General features: G+C 30.7%; 1 protein-coding gene across 3 annotated transcripts in view; it reads left to right on the forward strand.

Annotated features, from left to right (window-relative positions):
* Positions 1 to 22,493, forward strand: part of LOC118182639 (sister chromatid cohesion protein PDS5 homolog A-like) — a 138,735-nt gene that overhangs the window by 49,973 nt on the left and 66,269 nt on the right. For all 3 annotated transcript variants that reach the window (XM_085822607.1, XM_085822609.1, XM_085822608.1), the window contains exons 12-17: positions 3,551 to 3,705; positions 4,270 to 4,383; positions 4,609 to 4,641; positions 5,526 to 5,623; positions 12,121 to 12,260; positions 21,763 to 21,978. In XM_085822607.1, coding sequence (XP_085678733.1) covers positions 3,551 to 3,705; positions 4,270 to 4,383; positions 4,609 to 4,641; positions 5,526 to 5,623; positions 12,121 to 12,260; positions 21,763 to 21,978 — 756 coding nt within the window. The remainder of the gene's footprint in view (positions 1 to 3,550; positions 3,706 to 4,269; positions 4,384 to 4,608; positions 4,642 to 5,525; positions 5,624 to 12,120; positions 12,261 to 21,762; positions 21,979 to 22,493) is intronic.

Consider the following 22,493-nt stretch of genomic DNA (forward strand, 5'->3'; position numbering starts at 1 on the left):
CAACCACTTCGTTACCTCTTCTTGCAGCTGTGCGTCACAAAACTTGTGGTAACCAAGCTTTTCGCTGATGATTTCGTGCAACAAACTTCGCGAAATTTGTGGAAAACTCAAAGAAAGTTCCGTTATTGTGAAATTTCGATTTTCACGGACTTTAGCATCGACTTTTTCGAGAAGTTCGGCGGTCACTATGCTGGGTCTCCCACTTCGATCTTCGTCGTGAACATTGGTTCGGCCATTTTGAAATCTTATGACCCACTGACGCACTCCACCTTCAGTGATAATGTTGTCCCCATACACTTCACGAAGCTGCCGATAGATTTCTATCGGTTTACAGTTTTTTGCAGTCAGAAACCTTATTACTGAGCGCACCTCGCAGCTCGCGGGATTTTCAATTAACGCAGACATTTCAAACCGTCACAGTATCTGAACGGAGCACAGCACGAACCTCTCACTAGCACGGCTAGATGCAGACTGAGCTGCGCAACGCTCTGACCCCAAGATGGCCGCGCTAGCCCCGCCCCTAGCGGACACAGACGGAAACGTAATCTACTTCCTGGATGGCCCTCGTATTATCCATACCCTGGGGTGTTCTGCAGTTTCATCGTATGTGTCCTTCAGCTCCGCAGTTCCAGCACTTTAAGGTCGGTTTCTTTTCACTGATATTTCTTCTCAAGTCATTGAGTTGTCTGGTTGTATCGTATAGACGAACAGTGACTTGATCCCTTGGCTCCTGGACATGAGCAGCTCTGATTGGGTAGCGGTCTCTACGAGTTGCTTGCTGGGCTGCCTCGAATTTCATGGTGTACACTAGAGCGCTTATTAAATCTTTTACATCTGCCATTCGTAGAGCTTTCTGTATTTCAGTATCCCGGATGTCGTCGATAAAGTATTGCAAGGACAGGATTTCCGTTGTTACTGTCGGGCATTTCGAAAAGGCGAGATGGGACTGCCTTTCAACATCCGTGGCGAGCTCCTGAAGTGTTTCGGTAGGCTTCTGTTGACGAGATTTTAATTGGAGTTTGCTGTAGTCTTTTAAACACTTCTCCCCAAAGCGCAGCTCCAAGGCGCCGGACAGAGCTTTGAAATCTAACCTTTTGTTTTCGGGAAGAGTCTGAAGGATATCCGCTGCGTCGACTCTTGAAGAAGCGTCGAGATGACAGGCCTTAGCTTGGGAATCCCATCCATTCACTTCCGCCACTATAGAAAACTGTGTTTTATACACTTGCCAAGAGGTCTTCCTATCATATGTAGATAACTTCAGAGAGGGACGAGCAGGCATGGGCAAAAATTTAAAACGATCACTATTGTTCCCTGCTGTCACCACGAATTTCTTTAAATATTTTTTCTTTAACTTCTTTGGCTACTGCAGAAACCCAATCATCAATTTGTTGTTCGATTTCGTGTTGGACAGCATGAACTCTTGCTTCAATTCGTTTCTTCACAGCAGAAACTCTCCCTTCTATATGTTCTTTTACAGAAGAAACTCTTTCTTCAATTTCATCTTTTATAGAAGAAAGTTTTTCTTCAATTTGTCCAACTTTATTTTCAACTGTGTCAATTCTGCCTTCCATAGCTTCAAATTTATTTTCTATTATGCAGGTAATTTCTCTTTTCATCTCTTCTTGAACTGTTTCAATCTTTTGTTGTCCTGCTTCAATCTTTTCCTGACTAGTTTTCATTTCCTTTTTAACGGATTTAATCTCTTCTTTAACAGAGTCTTTCATCTCTTCTTTAAATGATGCTTGGCCAGCTTCCATCTTTTCTTGGAATGTAGCAAAAGCACTGATGAGCTGCCTCAATTGTTCTTCCATCGCTATAGTAATTGGCATTCAAACCCCACTCCTGACACCAAAAATGAATGCACAAGTCCGATGAAAAATGAACAAAATTTATTATTATTACAATAAATATGCTTAAATGTCCTCAAATAATCATGCAGTATCACAATATATCACAGTAGTTATCTTCTAACTACTTAAACGTTCAAAAGAACTTAATTCAAAGCAGCTAAAGAAAGCTAATCTGTGAATTCGCTACAGTCAACAAAGCAGTTTTCTAAACAACAAACTAAGTAACTACTACTACGAACTGAGAAGTTTTCCTCCTTTTATAAGATTTTGAAATCGCACGCGAGAATTTTGTAGTACTTTCTCGAAATCAAAAAGAGATATTTATTAAATGTTACATGCATGCGCTCTTGTATTTTCAATTTTCCGGCTTAGCTTTCTTTTAATATTCGTCACGCGCTGCACTGCTCGGGAAATAAAACCATTTAATTTACAATTCAACTAACATAAGCTATTTAAATACCAAATCCGTAACAATATATATTTTAGTCCAGAAATAAAGATTTTTTACGTCTTTAATATCACAGTCCTGATTTGATAATTGTCTGTAATAGTCACAGTGTAAAATAGATTTCATTCCTTTGAAAGCTCACTATAGCAGTAAAATAATATTAAGTGTATAGGAAATTAGATGGGATCAAAAGATTTGTTCATCATATCATTATAGTGGGGTTAGATTTTGTATTGATAAATAGATAAACAAAAGTTCAGAAATTTCAAATTGAGATAATTACTATTAAAGTTGCATAATATCTTACAAAATGAATTATATAATAAGGGATAATAATTAGATCAGAAGAGATGTTAACATTCCAACAGGAAAATTTTTATTGAATTTCTATTAAAAAATTTTTTTACTTGAAATATTTGGCTTTGCTAAGTTATTTAGCAATTTTGCTTATTCTTTGGTTCGAAATTTATTTACCCAATGTTTCTTCTTTGAGAATTTTTATAATGTTTATTTTTCAATTATTTATTTTTGTCATATTGGAGCATATTTTATCTTAATTAAAATAAAAACATTTTTAAATAAATTGTATTTTTTTTATACTTTTTTTTACTCCTAGAGCATTTTGATTATTTTAATATAATAATATTAATTGGTATTTCTTTTTTTTATTTTTGTTTTGAAGTGTTTCAAGAATTTATAATCATCTAGCTATAAATCTGAAACATGGCTCTGTTGAAAATTGTTCAGCTACTCCTTGGAAAAAAACATGAAATTTTCAAGTTTTATAAATTTTATATTAGTTCTGTTATGTTTTATTAATTTTATTGTATTTTTTAAGTTTTGTATTGTTTTTATTTTAATATTTATATGTGTATTTCCTGTTGGATTGTTAACCCTTTCATGATCTAATTTTAATTATTAGCTCTTGATTATATATGTATATACTACAAGCAGAGCAATCACACTACAAATTGGAAGGTTCATTTTGCAGTTAAAATCAAGAAAATGTCATTTACTCATGGCTTTTTGGGGAGCTTTAGGGGTTTGGGGACCAAACTCTTCTTCAGTTGGACGGTAAAACCAATGCAACATTATATGTCACAAATGCTTCTTTTAGTTGTCTGTGCAAATAGGTATATGAGAGGGCATATGTATCTCTTCAGTGTATAGGATGCATACAGATATTTTAGTGCTTGTTATCTTTTGAAAAGTTGCATTTCTTTGTTCTTAAGCTTCATGTAATTTTTTTTAGTTTAAAGTTCGTAAAGAAGCTTTATTAGGCTTTGGAAGGCTATACAGGCATTATGTTAGTACCCCTGCTCAGCTGGCGGTTCCTGATTCAGAATCATTGTCTTTGATAAAAAACAAGCTTTTTCATGCTTATTATCCATTATCAATTGAAAGCAGGTATGTTGTATCAAGTCATACTTTTTTTTCTTCAAGATTTTTAGAATGTTTTATTAAATATTATCTAAAATTCAAGTTTTGAAAATATGGAATACATTCCTGTTATCTGTATTTAGCTGCATTAGTTACAGTTTTCTCTTTTGCTGTTGAAGTTAATAAATTTACTTTTCTTATACACAGTACTTATATTACTTTTAAGATATTATGTTTGTTGTATGCATAAGTTTTTCAATAAACTATTCCGAATTTATTACATCATATAGTATTTTTATCCTTATAGATAATTTTTAATAAATGCACGTGTATGATATCCAGTAAAGTAACTTCTTAAAGATTGTTTTCGCTAGTAATATGTTGCTTTTAACTTGTATAAACATTGTAGTGTAAATTGTTGGAATATTGCTTTTTAAAATCAATCATTAAAATGTTAGATAAATTCTAACAGTATATTATTAGCATTCAGCATCATAAATTGTGTTGTATATTTTTGTTTTTGTAAATATCAAATAGATACAAAGCAAATTTATATTCTATCTATTATTATTATTATTATTATTTTTTCAGAATATTAGTTGAACGTATTTTTCATACATGCCTTGTACCTATTCAGAGGCCAATGAATGAGCGAATGAAATTACTATATAGACTATACTGCACAGTTGATGAAAATTCTATGAAGTAAGGTTTTTATCATATTAATTGTAGTATTTCATGCTTAAAAAAATCTTAAATCCATTAAAATAATGAAGTATGTTTACTGATAGTAGTTTTAATATTTTTTTCTCATGAAATAGTGCTGCGGTCAGTGTTTGAAAGATTTGTTTTCACGATGTACTTTTTAGCTTTTTCTTACTCTGTAACAAGTTTTATTTTTCATTCTTAGTCATTATAAATCTTTTATAGGGCTTTTAGGGAAATTCTTCGTTGCCAAAAAAGGTAAGTGTAAATTTTATCTAAAGAATAAAAATATTTCTTCCTCCCCCTATAAAATAGGCTGCTTTTTCATAATTGAAGGGATTAATTGAAAAAAATCATAATATCTCCAAAAATTCTTTCATAAGAGACTTTATTACATGAGGTATAAGAATATTTTAGCATGTCACTCATGAAAGTGGGCATTGATATAAATTTGTAAAAATTAACTTTTGTCATGAAAGAAGCAGTTTTAGAATTTTCTGTTAAAACTTTTTAAGATCAGCGAGATTAACGTACAAGCCTTTTCACATATTACTTGCTTGTATTGCTGGAAAACATCGTTTAAACAGAAGAAACTAGGTAAAAAAGTAATTATATTACATGTGTAATTGACAGGTTTTTTTTAACCATAATTCTATGAGTTAAAGAAACTTCATGTAAAATCATATTTAATTTTTCAAGTCATTTGTTGTATTAATCAAAATAGTTTGTTATGAATAGGCCTATTTTATCTGATTTTTTATATTAAAGTTCAACATTTTTTTAATGTAGAACAATTGATTCATTTGAGCGTTAACTCATTCATTTCTTCTGATCTTTGTATACAAGATCAGTTTATACAAGAATATCTGTGCATGGTTTCTGTATATCCCTTTTTATATTTATTGTGAAAATTGTTACACTGAAATTTCAAAATTTGGATATTAGTATTATTTAATAATATATCTAGTAAAGTGTTTTCTGAATATCTAAAACCCATTTTAAAAGAGATTGGATAAATTATAATTCCTGCAAGTTAATGTAAGAAAAACTATTTAAGTAATTTTAATGTGCTTGGTTACATGTTTGAAAAATTGCTAATATTAACTTCTAATGCTCTGTATTAAACTTTTAATATTTTGCAGTTTACGACTTCAGATGAAGAACATTTTGGATATAATTAAATCTGACAAAAATAATAATAAACAGGAAACTCTTGCATCAAAAATTGCTGCACTTTCCAGTAAGTGGGATTTTTTAAATTTAATATTTTTCCGTCATATTTCGTTAGATAAAAGCTGACATTAATGAAAGGCCCACTCAAAAAAAGCTCGCACTGAAAGATGCCCGCTAGGATAAAAGTCCCATGGATATGTATGTTAAATTTTTTTTTTTTTTTTGTCCTTATTTTTTTCAGTGTAGATGAAGCAGATTCTTATTTTAGGATTTCATTGTATCGCAAATAAGAAAACATATGCTCTTAAAATTGCATATATGTATGATTTATATATATATATATAACTTTTATTGTTATGTATATGTATATAACTTGAATACATCTGAAATGGAAGAGCGAAGGTAATATTGGCTCTTATAGCTTTGCCCAGGCTGTAAAAAATTTAGAACAAATAATCTGCATGGTAATATGCATCATATAATACGGCAATTATAACAGCTCCAGAAAAAATTGTGTGTATTGAATTTTATATGCACAAAGAAGAATGAAACTTTTATTTCATTGAATGAGATTGATTATTTTACTATGATTACGAAAATAGTTATTTGCAAAGTCAGAAATATTGTGACTAAACACGAAGTTTCAAATAATTTAGTTAACTTTTTTAAATTAAGCAAGAATGCAACTGTATTTGGCATATATTGTACTTTTTAGTTTTATATTGGTGGGTTTCTCTCCAGTTCGGCTTACATTTAATAATTATAATAATTAATTGTAAAATTTTGGGGCATTTGTCATGCAGGGTTTTATTGTGTTCTTTAGTCCTTTTGTTTGTTACAGGCTGTTCATTGTTCAGTCTGATGTGATCGTTGAACTGTTTGTGGTTTGTTTTTATTTGTCCCCACTCCCAAGTGAGTGGAAGAAGCATTTAAAAAAAATCGTTTATAGTTTTAAAGATAGTGGGGTTCTGCTTATACTGCACTGTAAATCTGGGTTCATCGAAGTATTGGGTGCATGCTGTCACAGGAAGAGAGGGTTATTGAGAAGAGTCATTGGTGATTGGTGAAAAAGAAACTGATCTTTAAGAGAACTTTAGAAACTAGTATTTACAAGAAAATATTATTTAAAATTTAGCCTGTAATTTTAGTTAAAAAAACACATTTCTTCCTTTAAAAATATTTCTTTTATAATATCTAAAAAATTAACTAGAGTTTCAGAAGTATTTTATAAATCTTCAACAGTTGAAAAACATTATTGAAGATTATATAGAAATATTTGTTAATCTTTTAAAATGGATAAACCATGATTTTAGCTATAAATTTTCAGAATTGCAAATTATACAAATTCTTGATGGAATTGTATCTGCTTTTAATTCCTTTATAATCTGAAACAACACATTTTTGATGAACTTAGCCATGTCAGTTTTCTTAAAGCAAAAGTTCAGAAATAGACTATTAATTATTTTGAAGGAATGGAATAGTTTATCCTAAAATTTGTTGACAGTTTAATTTTTTATTTTAGTGTTCTATTCAATTCACATGGTCGAAGTTTGGATTTAGCTATTAAAGCGCTGTAAACAATTAAGCGTGTTGAATGTTGAAGAAGAACAAGGACTTATGATTAAAGTTACAAACCATGAGCGTAGAGTAGTTTTCCAATTCTTTTACATGAAAAATAAATTTTAATTCAGTCCAAAATGCTATGTTGTTTGATTAATTGTGAAAATTTGCTTTTAAAATTACAATTTATGTTATGCTACCTGTAATTGTTATCCCCCCTTTTTTAAGTTGCATGCAATAGTCTTTTTCATAAATTTGAATGTAAAAGTAATAAATCATTTATTATCTTTAGCAGCCCTTTTTGGGTAAATCATTGTTTATGTTTTTCAGTTTTTCCCCCTTTCCTTCTTTTTTCTCCTCAGTTTCTTCATTTGACCTGGAAGAAGCCCAACCCTATTTTGATACCACTCAAGCAGTAATTTATAATGTGTGACCAATTGTGCAGATGAAAATTAAAAGAAATAAAAAAAGATTACAAAAATAGTTTAAGAAAGTGATAGGTCATTAATAATATGCTTTCATTTTGCACATACTGTACACTGGAAACATAGCTAAGAATGAGCAGTTTAGTGTCTATGAAACCTCATAGAACATCTGCAAGGACAAAACTTTTTTATAATGACTTAGAATTTATTTAATGAAATGAACTTAATTATGTTTAGAATTTCAATGTGAAAAGATACAAATCTCTCTCTCTCTCTCTTTTTGGAGGAAACATGTATTTGCATTGAAAGCAAGATCATTCAACATCAGCACTAACTGAAAATGCATACTTAGCTTTTACAATGAATTCTAAATCATTTATTTGTATGAAATCAGCAGCAGCTATTATGTGATTTTCTTCTCCATAACTTTTGCATGCTATGATCTATTGATTTTCTTTTGAAAATGCCATAATACCATTATTTACAGTTTTGTAATTTTTAAAGCACTCTACAAATTCAATAAATAAAAAATAAGATTATAACCCTGAAGCAATTCTAAAAGGGTTTGTTAATCTTTGCTTAGGTGTTTGCTATTGTCTGTGTTTATAGTTCTGAATACAGTCAAAAGTCGTTAATCCGGACTCGTCGGGACTTCGGCGATTCCGGATTATCGATTTTTCCGGTTTATAGATCATCAGTTTAAATCTCGTAAGATGGCATGCAGAAATTCTAAAATTAAAAATATGAAACCGTAATTTATGAAATAAAGAACAATTATGATCTAAAGGGTATCAGAATTTGCAAAAAGAAAAAGCTTAATATTTATTTGTTTACTTTATTAAACATTTCTTTCAATGTAAGTTGTTTAAGTTGCTTTGTTTCATGTGATAATACTTTCTCTTTAATTCTATTAAACAGACATAATTTCTTGTTCAGTTACAAAGTTCCGCTGTTCAAGTCCTATAATTGCTGTGTCGAGAACACCGACTAATTTGTCAATCGAAATTTTTTCGTTTTGACTAACCTCTGTCACTTTCTTCGCTATCGGAAGCGAATTATAATGACGAGGAATTTTTTTTAAATCATATCAAAGACGGAGCACATCGAGATGAAATACTAATTTGGTAAGGAATTATAAGCCAAATAAAATAAAAACATCTGCCCTGAAGATAAGGATAGTGTTGACAGATCAACTTCCAATTCATTACGCCGGGTGGCGTTCCCCCACCGAGCAGCGTGAAATTGATAAACAGATTTCGGATTTCAAAACATACTTTTGCTTTAGATCCTTTACATATTAACAAATATATATGGGAAATTCTATTTGATATAATCGAAAGTTTAAGCTTACTTTTATAAAATTGCATTACAGTCTGCAAAAAATAATAAGCCGGATCCAATTCGAAAATTAAGGAACAACGCAATCATCAACATTAACTGAAATAGATAATTAAATAATTTTAGCTTATACATCCATTATACATAAAACGCGCACGCGAAAACGTATTCTGCACTTGCGCACACTCATATGCGCAGTCGTAAAAGGTCTTACGCGCACGCGTAAACACCTATGCGCATGTGTCAACGCGGCGCATGCGCAGAAAGTTTTTAGTTTTGAGGTCCGGATTATAGAACATTCCGAATTATGGGTGTCCGAATTAACGACTTTTGACTGTATTTCAATTATATTTAGCTTAAAAATCTGTAATTTGTTTTTGTTGTTTATCCATAGTTGCTGAATGAAATAATTAAGGTGAATTTTAGAGGTAGTATCACAAATGAGCCTTTAAAATGAAATGTGAGAATTGTGTTCTGAGTTAGACAAACCAGAAATATCCCATGAACATGGTTTCCATTTCAGCCTTTATTTTCTGCTCCCTTCTATTAGCATAAAGGAGAGTGAGTTTATGACTCTTTATCCTTCATTCATTACACTAAAACAAGTCCATGATTTATATTAGCTTATCTTTGCATTTGACTTTCTTACAGATCAATTTCTGGAAGAGATTTTTTTTCTGTCATTCTTATTCTTTTGGTAGCATGTGCTATTATGCTTTGATTATACTAGGAACTCCAAAAAGCTAGAAAAATGTTGGATTATGTTGAAATCCAGAGAGGCCCAAAACCTCTAGTTTATAATTGCAGGTCTTTTAGATTGAAAGATATCTAAAAAAAGGAAATATGCAATGTGTTTGAAAGGCTGACAGTTTTAGTTGATATGTTCTCATAACTAAGCCAAGAAAATAATTGACCAGAAGTAATGCATGTGCAGTCAGTGAAACAAAAATTGACACTGACTTGACTTTTCTGTATTTTTAAAAAATGGTGCAAAAACACTTAATGTGCTGTAAATCAAATGAGGGGCTATTTCTCAATTAGGCTGAATTACAAATAAAATTATTGAATCTTTCCCATATAAGACTGAAATGGAAACAAAGGTACAGAGAGTGTTTACTCATTTTTAGAATGATTTTGATGAATTTAAAAAAAGCATATATTTTGGAATAATGAAAATTTCTGGCAGCAGCTTATTATTTGAAGCGAGAAGTATCATCTGCTATTTTTAAATTTATTCTTTCAAAGTGTTGCTTGTAAACAAGTTGTAGATTTAAAGATATATGTGTATGCTCCAGGTGAAAATATTCCTATTCCATTATTCTATTGTTTCTAAATCATTATTAAAGAAAAAATCTACTGATACAGAAATCAGTTGAAAGGTCCTTAAATACATCAGTCGCAAAAATACATAAAATAATAAACCAAGATTTAAGACTTTAAAAAGGGTAAAATATACAGTATTCATTAGCTTTTCTGAGGCACGTGGCTCAACACAGAGCAACTTATAGAATCCTTTATGAAAACTGTTTAGCAGGAGATAAATGGAAATACATTGTGACCCTTTACGATATATATTATTTAAATGACAGCAGCAAAAAAGGTCTATTTATTTGTAATCTTAGAGGAAAAAATGTACAAATCTGGTTCTATTAATGCAAAGAAAGTTTCATAAAGGCTTCATGATTGTCGCAGAATTAAAAGTAAGAATGGAAAAGACTATTAAAATGAAGTCAATGTGATACCTAGGGAAAAGCTTACATCGGATATTTACAGAAGAAATTCTATTTCTTCTGTTATCAATATGACTTTCAAAGAGTAAAACATCACCAAGATTAAACAACAAAGGCTCTAGTGTAGAATAGGGTGCCCTTTGATTTGGCACCAAATGCTGATGCTGCTATAGCTTTTCTTGTAACCCAGAATCGACTTTATATACTTACTGTTATAGTAGCCTTTTGTTTGTTTGTTTTTTTATTTAAGTTTAATCTGATTGGAACTTCGTAGTTTAGGATCGAGAGCTATGTGATTTGTAGTCTGTGTACACGGACTACAAATTACGTATTTTGAATTATTGTAATTTTAATCGCCATTAATTCAACTTTAGTTTTTGTTAGCTGGTTGGTTCTAATTGATCTTTGTCCTGTCACTTTCACAAAAAAGTATTTCTGGCAAGATAAATATTCGTTCCCCCCCCTTCCAATGATTTAGAGTAAAAGGATAAGAAAACTATAATTAATTCATGTATAAATGAAGGTTTTCAATTACCTCTCACTGTAAATGCTAATTTGGGCAAAAGAAATGCGTCTTATCGAGCTTAGGGATCAACTGGATGGTTGTGAGTGGGTTTGTCCCAAGAAAGGAGCTCGAAACTGAAGTTCATACCAACATCATTGAGGGCATGCGGATCCACATTAAGCACGAGTTTCGCAGACGGGGTCTTTGGCAGTTGTGTATTGACATTTTCGACTCCTGCGTTGCAGAATTTATGTGGCATTGTCACTATCAGCATCAGGAAGAAGAGTATCTATTCTAGGATTGTATAAAATGCATAAAAGAATTGTATGTGCCACAATCATCTGACATTTATGATGAGGTAAGTACTTTCGTTGGTTTTGCAAGCATGTGTTTTCGTCAGTGTTTTGAGCGACGCCCACCTTGGAAAAATTGCTTCTTGGTGTCAAAAAAATTATCAAAAGTATCAAGGTGTATTGCACATATACCTTTTCACTGTATTGATGCAAAATAGTCTGACGTTTCACATATGGACTATTGTGCCTTTAGTCTTTTGAAAAGATCTCTAAGAACAAGCTCACACAATTGATGGATTTTTATGTGGAAATAAATCAATACTACTGGAAATTTTACAAGAAGCCCTTATTGTGAAAATCATGACATAGATGAATAGTCCAGAAAAAAAGGATCAGGCGGAACATTTAAAAAAGGGCTCTTTACATTTTAAACATTGATTAACTGGGTCTCAAATTATTCTGAAAATATGTAAACATCCTTTGTATCAAGGCTGAATCAGCACTAAGCCAAGTCCTTGAAATATGTTATAAAATTAATCTGTAATGTAAAAAGATTTTATTTTGGAAATTATATGACTAGATCTCAAAATTCTTTTAAATAGTTCATAAAAATCCTTTGAACTTTCTGAAAAAAAAGTGTAAAATATATTTGATTGTTGTTCCTTTAAGCAATTCTTTTCATTCCATTATAAATACAAATTACTTTTTTTAAGAGAATTTGCAAGATCCTGTAAAATCAACTCAGTATGTAAAGAAATTCTGCAGTGATATAGAAGAAAATGAGAGACTTTACGGCCTGATGACTGCTGTTGCACGTGGAAACATTTCTTGCTCAGAAACGGAACATATAGTAGTAAGTTTTCATGTTTTTCTCAGATACGTTGTATAAAACAAATATTCTTGGACTGATGTAAATCTTATGTCAATTATTGCATTCAAAAATCTGAGATATACCAGAAATTAATTCATATTCTAGTTGAATCTAACACTGATAGTAACTATAATTTACAAAAGTAAGCATTAAAATCCCATGTAATACGTGTAAAAATAAAGAATGTTTTAAGCAGACATTTTAAAGCTAGTTAGCACAAGAACTCTACCAAGAAATCATTACTGTCAGCATTGTTAACTTATTTATTGCCTAAAATACTTTATTTGAATGATAAGCTGGCCTAATATCTGCCAAAATTATTATCCTATTTTTTTATTTAATTACAGATAAATTTGATACAGATCTTTCACTTTAACTTCCTCAGTTAGCAAATTCTCACTAGCAGATTATATCTTTGAAGAATGTTTAGAAGGAAAATTTTTTGGGATTAGCACATGTGATCTGAATCCATTAGATTCAAACATTTTCATGGTTTCTGAGAGCTTCTGTAAATTTACATTATTTGCTGAAGAGTTTTGGAAGACATACATATCTGTATATGCATGTATGTTACAAAAATGAATTTCTCTTTTAATAATTTGCGAATTGTATGATTGATTTTGTGTTATTACATGATGAAGGTAAACTTTAATCGAGAAGAAGAAAGCTTCTTTTCTTGATTAAAGTTTTTCTGATTTTATTGTCATTAATAAATTTTTGTTTTGCCTTATTAGTAGATAATGAATAATTTGATGATAAATTTGATTTTAGGGACTATTAATACTAGACACTTCTTGAAATAATTAACACTAGGTACTTCTTGAAATGTTGTTTTCCATTGCTGAACTCTCACTAGCAAAGCCTGGTTAGAAGAAATTATGGCTAGGTTGGGTTGAGGCACAGAATTTAAAAACTTAGTACTTTTTTTGGGGGGGGGTTATTTGTTATCTATAACATTCTGTGTCTGTGAAAAGCAATGGAAGTAAGCAAGAAAGACATAGAGAAGTTACTAAAGAGTCCTAATAATATAGCTGAACATGAAATACATTTGTTTGATTTTTAATCTTCTGGAAAGAGTAAATGTGAAATTTTACTGTCTTTTAAATTCCTTATCAGCATTAAAAATAATTCCCATCTAATGTCATATCTTGATGTTTGAGAGTCCTCAGAAATTAGTTAACTGGGGAACTAATTCACGTAAAATTTGATGACGGTCTGTTCTTGTCAACATTTGTATATTTTACTAGTAGATCTTTAAACAGTTCTATGTTTAATCACATGGTAATTATGAATATAGAAATAAAAAACATATTTTTAAATACATAATTCAAAATGCTTTATGTAAATTAAAATTTTTGAGCACAACATTTTGAATTATGTATAAATACTATAAATTTGGAATTTGTTAAAAATTGCTCCAATTTTTTCACACTTTGGTAAAATTGTTCCTTTGTTATATATTATAATATCATTAATCTGAACTTGATGAAAATAATTTATTTAGATTCCTCCCCTCTCCCAAAATTATGCTTCTCACCTTTAAAAAAAAAAAAAAAAAAAAAAAAAAAAAAAAAAGTGTGAGAGGTTTTATTGGTCTGGAAACTCATTTTCTGGCTATATTACTTTTCAAATTGTTGCCACCAAATGTCATTGCAATGTATTATGTTAAAAAAAAATAAATAATGAAGAATCTGTATGTATGTATGTGTGGGCTTCGCAGTGGGGGAAAATAAAGGCATCTAGAGTCACCAAATTCTTAATACAAGAAGTGCTCCACCCAAAGGTGGGCATCCACCTCAAAGCCTGAATTTTAAATTTAAATTAAATTTTTTTTATTTATTTTACATTTTGTACAGTCTAATGAATTTTTGTTGAACAAACTCGGCAATACTGTTCAAAATAAAGCATTTTCATTTCCAGTGGACCAGACTGTCGCCATTCAGCAAAATGTAAGATTTTTGTCCTTCAGTTTTAATACACAAATTAGCTTTTTGAAAGAAGGATTTTGCCATTGCCTCAAATGCAATACTTATCTCCGTGCACCAGTGTATTGCTATTCAGTTAAGCGTAAGATATTTAGTCTTTCTATTACTGAGTAACAAACCAAGTGATTAAAAAGCAATAAATGCAGTTCTTAAAAATATTTTTTTCTGCTTTTAATTCTGATTGATTTAAATAAAAATGCATATAAATCATAATATGTCTAATTATAAATATTAAATATTTTTATAAATGATAATTGATAGACTTATTTAAATCATCGCTCCCCCTTTTTTTGGGAGGATGAGAGTTGGTCTAAGGCAGTTGTCCACTCAACTGCTAGTTGTCACAAAGAAATAATTTAGCGAGTATTAAAAAAGTAATAATGGGGAAAAAATGTATGTAATGTCCTAACATTGTGTCAGGAATTCTAATGATGCACTGTTTATAAATATTTTGTGATTTTACTCTTGAATTTTATATGGAATAAGTGTGTAGAAAACAACTGCATAATAGTATGGCTAAAAAAAAAAAAAAAAAAAAAAAAACAGAAGTGTGTCATGCTCAGCAAGAGTATAAAAAGACCTTAACAGATCCTTTGATGTGACTTTAAAATTTGAATCCTCTCAGGTTTTCTTATTTTCTTTTTTCTTGTGCTCTTTAAACATTTTGTCATAATCATGATGCTTCATGTATTTATATATGAAATGGCAGTGTATCTAAAAAGACTTATTTATAGCACAAAAACAAAGCCAGTGAACTTTTTATTGAAATGTCAGGTGCACTAAAAATGAAAAGGAAAAAAAAGTAACTCAAAAGTTTTTTGTGATAGTCATAATACGTTGGCTTGAAAGATTAAAGAAGTCATTGTAAAAACTAAATAATTATGCAGCTTAGGACATGGAACTTGTGCAAGATCTTAATTTTGTCTTGCCTGATGTATCTTTAAAATGCAGGCTTGTGTACTGCAAAAGATAAATTTAAATAAGAACAAAGGAAATATCATTGTAAAATGAGATAAGAGAAAAGATGCTGTTGCAACTTTCTGAGATACGAGAAAGGATTAATTAGGTGTAAGGTTACTTCCAGACCAAAATAGAAGTTTTGCAGTGATTTTCCACGTTGTGTATTAGATTATCTAGGAGTTTCTATAAAGCATATTCATGATGACGAGCACCTTGAAGCTCCTGGAGAGTGCAGGAAAGGCCACGTTGAACCAAGTCAGTGTTCTAGTGCATCTCACACATATCCTTTTGGATTCAAATCTGGATATATAGACTACTGCATCTTCTGGGTTCTTTTGTCTGATATCCAGTCAGTAGTGAAACACAATGGGAGTGGAACAAATTATTACCAGTTTCACTCCTAAACAGCTTGATATAAAGACAAAGAATCTTGTCTCTGTATATTTCAGCATTATAGTTGCACTGGTAAAATTGAATAAGTTATTGCAGCCATTCAGAATGATGCCAGCCTTTCGCTGATGCCCTTATCTTTCATCGATGTTTTCAGCTTTATTGCATGTGTTTTGCACTCCCTATATTATAACATGTATAAAGTCACTCTCAACTGAAAACTAGACTCATCAGTGAAGAGAACTTGGCTGCAGATGGTTATAAATCGATAATTTCAGAAAAACTGCAAATAGGCACATTTCGCAGCCCAAGTATGTGGTATGCAAATCATGAGTTTCTTTGCTAACAGCTTTCTTTTATGTAGCTTATTACTCGTGATATACATAGCTGGTCATATTCTTGTGATTGCAGTCCCTTACAATCTTGGCTGACATAGATTGTCTGTTTCTTCTAACAGTCATTGCCAGATTGCATTCCCGACTTTTCGACTCTAACTAAAGTTTAAAACTTTCGACTCGAAAAACTTTTTCGAAAAACTTTTTGAGTTTTAAACAAGTTTAAAACTTGCTGCAACGAGTTCAATTTTGAAGTGATTGTTTGCACATGTCATCAGTGTCATTAAACTGTTTTTAAGTTCTTGACATGACAGTTTCGACTACGTACATTAGTACGTCAGTCTCTGTAGTGCTTACATTCTAGGTGATACCTATTTCTCACAATTTGTCAGATGCCTTCTCAGTGACACATTCAGTTTTTCACATATGATAATTTAATCAAACTACTCATACTGTCCTTGAAATTAGGATTTGAAGCAACCTGATACTACTTTTGAAACTTGCTAAAAGAATGAATGTGTGTCAGCCAAGATTGCAAAATTTTGCATATTTCTGTATAGCGAAGGTTTCCTTTCGACTATTTGATAATGTTAACCTTCAGTTACTAACCACCATTCATCAGCCTTCCTTTAATAAATTTAATAATGTAGGCTCTTTTCTTGTTCCTAGAGTGTATTAGTTTTAATAACTTAAATTCTTATGCAGTAATTCTCATTAAGTTCAGTTGAATCCTGCACAATATGTGCTATGGATTTGGCAGCATAATTTTTCCAGGTGCTAACACATTTTTATATCTTAACACAAATATCTATTTCCTGTAATAGAATAATTTCCTTTCGCGTATATGGACATGTTTTTATTTTAACTTTCCATCATGTTCCTTTTCCTCAGTTATCAACGTTTTGAATTTAGGAAGCTTTTAGTGTCCTCTAATAAGTACCATCGTGAAATAGTTTTTTTTTTTTTTTTTTTTGTTCTTTTACTATTAATTGCATTTCAATAAATGAATTTACTTTTATTTAGTGCCATTTGTAAAATAATAAAAAAATTTCTCACGCACAGTGTACTAAGTTTCTAAGTAGCATTTCATTGCAATATACATATCAAGTATTATATTTCCTCTTTCTTATTTTATTATAACATTGATTATAAATTATATGCTTTTATGTATTTTAAAATATGTTACTAATGGAATTTTACATATGTTAATGTGGTTTCCAAACTAAGAAGTAATAAAAGAATATATTATGAGGATTTTGTTTTAATTAACCTTGAGAGAACTGAGTACTTCTTAAAGTTTGGTAATGCATTGTTAAAATTTGTGAGAAAAGGTTAATTTTATCTAACACAGAGGAAAGATCATATTATGTTCTTATGTCACTACTCATATGTACCTTCCCTGAAAGATTGCATTAATCTCATGCATACTGAAATATATATCCCATTTCCTTTCAAATAGAAGATTTTTCGCAAAATAATGAATATATTCACATATCTGAAATGATCTAAAGAACTTTAAAAAATAATAAACACAGGAATTTGATATTTTATTAATTTTATTCTGTTAAACATTGAAATGTGGTATTGTAGCTTTATGTCTACATTCATTTTGCCAAATTAATAAACTTTTATGTATTTTAAAAGAAGGGATTTACTATTTCCATTTTATTGTTATTATTAATGTGTTAGGTACAAATTTGACTCTAAATGCTTTAAAATTTGTGTTACTTAAATGCGCATGAACAGGCATTCCTTGGGCATATACTGAACAATTTCATAAACTTGTCAAGGCTGCTAAAATCAAGAAATGTACAAATTTTAAATATCTTCCAAGTTTTAAAAGAAGTATATGGGCTATTTTTGTTGATATAAAGCAGGCAGTAGGTGTTTAAGGGTAAGAAAAAAACAGTTTGCTTAAATTAATATATTTGTCTAAACATTGTAATTTCAGGCATGAAAGTTTTCCGCGTTTTCACGGAACTCCGCTTTTTTGAGCGTCACCCTGGGCTGTTTCTGAGTTGATGCAGAACCGTTGAGAAATCGCGACCGGCAAATGTGGGGGGATGGGGGTGCTAAACGGAGGACATGCTCTCTCCCTTCTTCTTTTCTTTGTAAAAAAAAAACTTTACGTCATGCCAGAGATCGCGAAATGCGTTGTTTCACATCGAAGCGAAGTGAGTGGGGCTTATGTGGAAAGGCGGAACTAGATGCATACGAATATCGAATCAAAGAAGAGCAAGCAACTGTCAAACGAGAGCTGGCTTCAATAATTTCAGCGATCGGTGCTGGCGCCATCTGTCGGACATACGGATAACTTAATGATATTATCCAGAGCATGTGCGAGTTTTAGCGTGTGTAAAGTGGCATACTGTAATTCGGAGTGTAGATTGTTATGTTATTTCATTTTTGTTTGTTGCTGTAAGTTTTTCAGTATGAATATCTTAAATCCGAATCAAGAGCACAAAGCTCGGCATATAGATAGTGAAGAAAAAAGTAAGTTCAGATTTGCGTGGCTGAAAAACATAGTAAAAATACATGTGAATGGACAAGAAATGGAAGTGGTCATTGGCAGTTGAATTCAGAAAGTGGATATCAGTGGAAAAGTGAAGTGTGCATTGTGTTCTGATCTAATATATTATGGAAAAAGGGGAAATGTTGCTATTAGCAGCCATGTCAAAAGCAAAAAGCATTGTGGGAGAGAAGTAGTGAAAAAAGATAATTATGGGATGCATCATATTCATCTTTGACAGACACAAACGTAAGCATGCAGGAGAGAAAAATAGAATTAAAAATTAGCAGTTCCAATTTGTGATCGAACTTCCCAGCTTAGAGGGTCAACTGCTTGGATTTATGGCTGAAAATAATTTGCCTTGTACTGTAGCATCTGTGATAATTGATTTGGGCAAAGCAATGGCATCTGATAAGAAGGCACTATCACAGCTCTCAATGGCTCGCACTACTGCTTCATATAAAATGAGATTAGGCCTCTCAAAAACATTTTTCAATGAAACTGTGAACAATTTTAAAAAGTTTAAATTTTTATTAAATATTGATGAAGCTTCAAGTAGTAATCGAATGAGAGTTTTGTGCATATTAGCTAGCTACTTTTCTACAGAACACAATAAAGTAGTGGTCGAGCATTTATGAGTATAGACACATTGTCTGCTATACAAACAGTAAAATACAAAATTTTTGAGTTGCAAAAAGTCAGCCCTGGAATTTTTTAAAAGGGGTGACCACTTGCATTCTCCAGTACATAAAACTCTATGTAAAAATTTAACGAATGCTCATAAACTGTACAAAGAAGAGCTAGAGATAAAAAAGAAGGAGCAAGAATCTAAAAAAAAAAAAAAAAAAAAAAAAAAAAAAAAAAAAAAAAAACATCAATGGATTGTATAAAAGTTGCTGAAAAGAAATTGAGACTAGCTCGCAAATGGAAATTAGAAAAGTTGGCTGCAAAAGTAGCAAAAAAGAAAAAGCTTTTTTCCTAAAAATTTTTAATCAGGATCGAGTGAGACTGAGACAAAATAGTTATTTTTTTATATTCCTTCTTTAACTATATGTTATTTTGTAACTATATTATCTCATATGACTACTTTTTCTGGTGTTATATAAAGTACTGTTTATTGAACTAAAAGTGAAGATAATTGAAAGCTATAATAGCAGTTATGTATATATATTTATCTCTAAAACTTGTCATTGCCTGAAAATGGGCAGTAATATATAACATAAATATGTATATTACTGTAATGTTGTGTACAGTATTCATGTATCAACTGTTAAATTTAAGTTACATCAAGAGCATCTTAAAGAAGGTTAATTCATTACAATCTCTTGGTGATTTACTGATATTTTTTAATAAGTGAAAGATAGAATTAATAGCAAAATAGTAAGTACAAGTATTATTTTAGTTTAATTATACGTATATGTTTAATACTTTTTATGTTAAAAGGTGGTTTTGAGGTCGCGCGTGAGCATTAAATTTTGTGTCCGTGCGTTGTTCAGCTTTTTTTGTCAACTTGCACTTTCATGCCTGTACTTTATGGACTTGACCACAGCAGTGTCCAATATAGCCATACTTTTAGATAGTATACAAGTGTTTCTCAGGACTGCAAATAAATATTACAGTTGAGACTTAAGATGCTTTGCAAAAAGTGATAATTCTCAAGTCTGTCTTTTCTTGTATTTTAAATGGATTCATTAAAATTGTTCAATTATACCTTATTCAAGTTTAGTTTTGCTGAAAAATAGGAAAACCAAACGGTAACTGAAATTCAAAGATTAAAAAAAATACTTTTCTAAAATACATGTGTGCATGCATGCAAATAAATGTGTGTGCAAATGAGCATTTGAAATTTACCATCAAAAATTATGAACACTGCACAAAAAAGAGGGGGACAGTTTTATATCTCCCGCTGTATTGGGCCGATTGACGAAATTCAACTTGCGTTTTTCATGTCTCGAAAGCACGATTTAGGATAAGTATTAAATATAATATAAAGTTCTAACATAGGTATTTTGACATAAAATCAGACTTTTTCTGAAATGACATGCCAATTTTTTTCCATATTTTGATTCTACAACTCAAATTACGCCAAACTACAAAGTTTTGTAAAAATCGCAAGAGTAGTTTTTAAAAAATTAGCTCTCAAAATTTTAGCTCCTCAATGTTAATTCAATTCGGTATGTATTCATTAATAACTCTTTTTTTTTTATTAAACTTATTTGATTCCTTCTTGCACAGTTGGAAATTTAGGTTCATTCCAAATAAAATTCACCCATTTTTAAGATTTGTTTTTAAAATGTGTATTTTTAAATAATTTTTCTAAATTTTTTGAAAAAATTTTTGAATTATAACCTATACAATTTTTACAATCATCTTAAAGTAGATGTATTTTCAAGCATACCTGCAAAAAATTAGAGCTTTTTATTCAAAATTTTCGAAGATATACGTGAATTTATATATATATATATAGTCGCATTTTGAAATTTGGCATATTTGTTGAAAGCGATAATAACGAAAATGTGGTTTGCGCACTTTGTTAAAATTATTTGAAAGTAAGAATGATGTGACTTTTCCCCCCTCATCTACAATGTAAAAAGATAGGAAAGAGGTGCCTTTTTTCCCGCTCCGGCATAATGGAAGGATAAGGAAATTCGTTTGCCACATATTAAGAAGTTCGCCAATTCAAATATTCTTGACACAAACTGAAAAAATTGCGCCTAGATATATTTTTGAATTTCTCCTTAAATTTTGGACCAAATTTTGCAAAATTTAATATCTAGGCATAATTTGAGTCGTAGAATCGAAATATGGAAAAAAATTGGTATGTTATTTTTGAAAAAGTCTGATTTTGTAACAAAATACCTATGTTAGAACAATGCTATATATAAATCTAATATATATCCTAAGTCGCGCTTTCAAGACATGAAAAACGCAATTTGAATTTTGTCAATCAGCCCAGTAGAACGGGAGATACAGAATTGTCCCCCTCTTTTTTGCGCAGTGTAATTCCCCCCCCCCCTTAGTTTATGCAGGTATTATTTTTTTTTTTCACATTTGTAAACATTTTGGTATAATATTCAGTTTATATGGGCTATACTTGCATAGCTAGGATAAATGGAATTGCTACATTATTTTTCCATATGTAATTTAAAAAATTATTCCAATTAAATTTTCCAAGTTTAATTTCTAAAAAACTAAATGTAACATTAGTAAGAAATTTAGAAACCAACTTTCTTAATCTTTAGAATTCTTTTTTGAAAATAGCTTACTTATTTTTCTGATTTAATTTATATTCTTCAAATACTTAGAAACAAGTCTTGAAAATGCTAGGCAATCCTGTACAGACCAATACTTATTATGTAATCATCAAACAACTATTAGAGAGAATTGCTCCTGTCATGGTAGATCAAGAAGGCATCCAGCATCTTGTGAAATTAGTAAAAAACAGTTTAATTGGAGACTGTGCCCTTGAAGCTGAATTAGGGCTTCAAAATTCCTCTCAAAGGGGATTAGAATTGTTGTTGGTAAGTTAGAAGTTAAAATATGAATAAATTTTTGTTATATTTGTTTTTGAAATTCTGTATTCCTCTGGATAAATAATATTGACTGAACTACAGCTGCTGCAGATGTAGGGAAAAGTTTCAATATATATTCATTGAGTTTATGAAAATTTTTTTTCTATGACAACTCTTGCAGATTTTTCTGAAGTTCTGTATTCATCTATCCACATAAATTGCTCAAAAGCTGTCTAATTTGATTGAAATTAAAGGATTTACCTGAATCCAACTCATAATGCCTTTTATACTTGAATTAATTTATATATTTAATGTATTCAAATTCCTATTTTGGTCTGTCATTAAAAATGAAACAATCTGCAATTTTAAATGGTCTTTAACAAGTGTTTCTTTTTATCTCTATACCAGAAAACAGTGAGGCTTAAAAATGTGTATTCAGTCATTAAGTGGTGGGGATCGCATAAAAATAAATATCATGAAAAGCAGTAAATAGATTATTTTGTGCTTGAGTTAGTACAATGCAA

The sequence above is a fragment of the Stegodyphus dumicola genome, chromosome 8 (genome assembly GCF_044657685.1).
Source record: "Stegodyphus dumicola isolate Sdum_Otavi_A_Nest chromosome 8, ASM4465768v1".
In the NCBI taxonomy this organism is placed as follows: Eukaryota; Metazoa; Arthropoda; class Arachnida; order Araneae; family Eresidae; genus Stegodyphus; species Stegodyphus dumicola.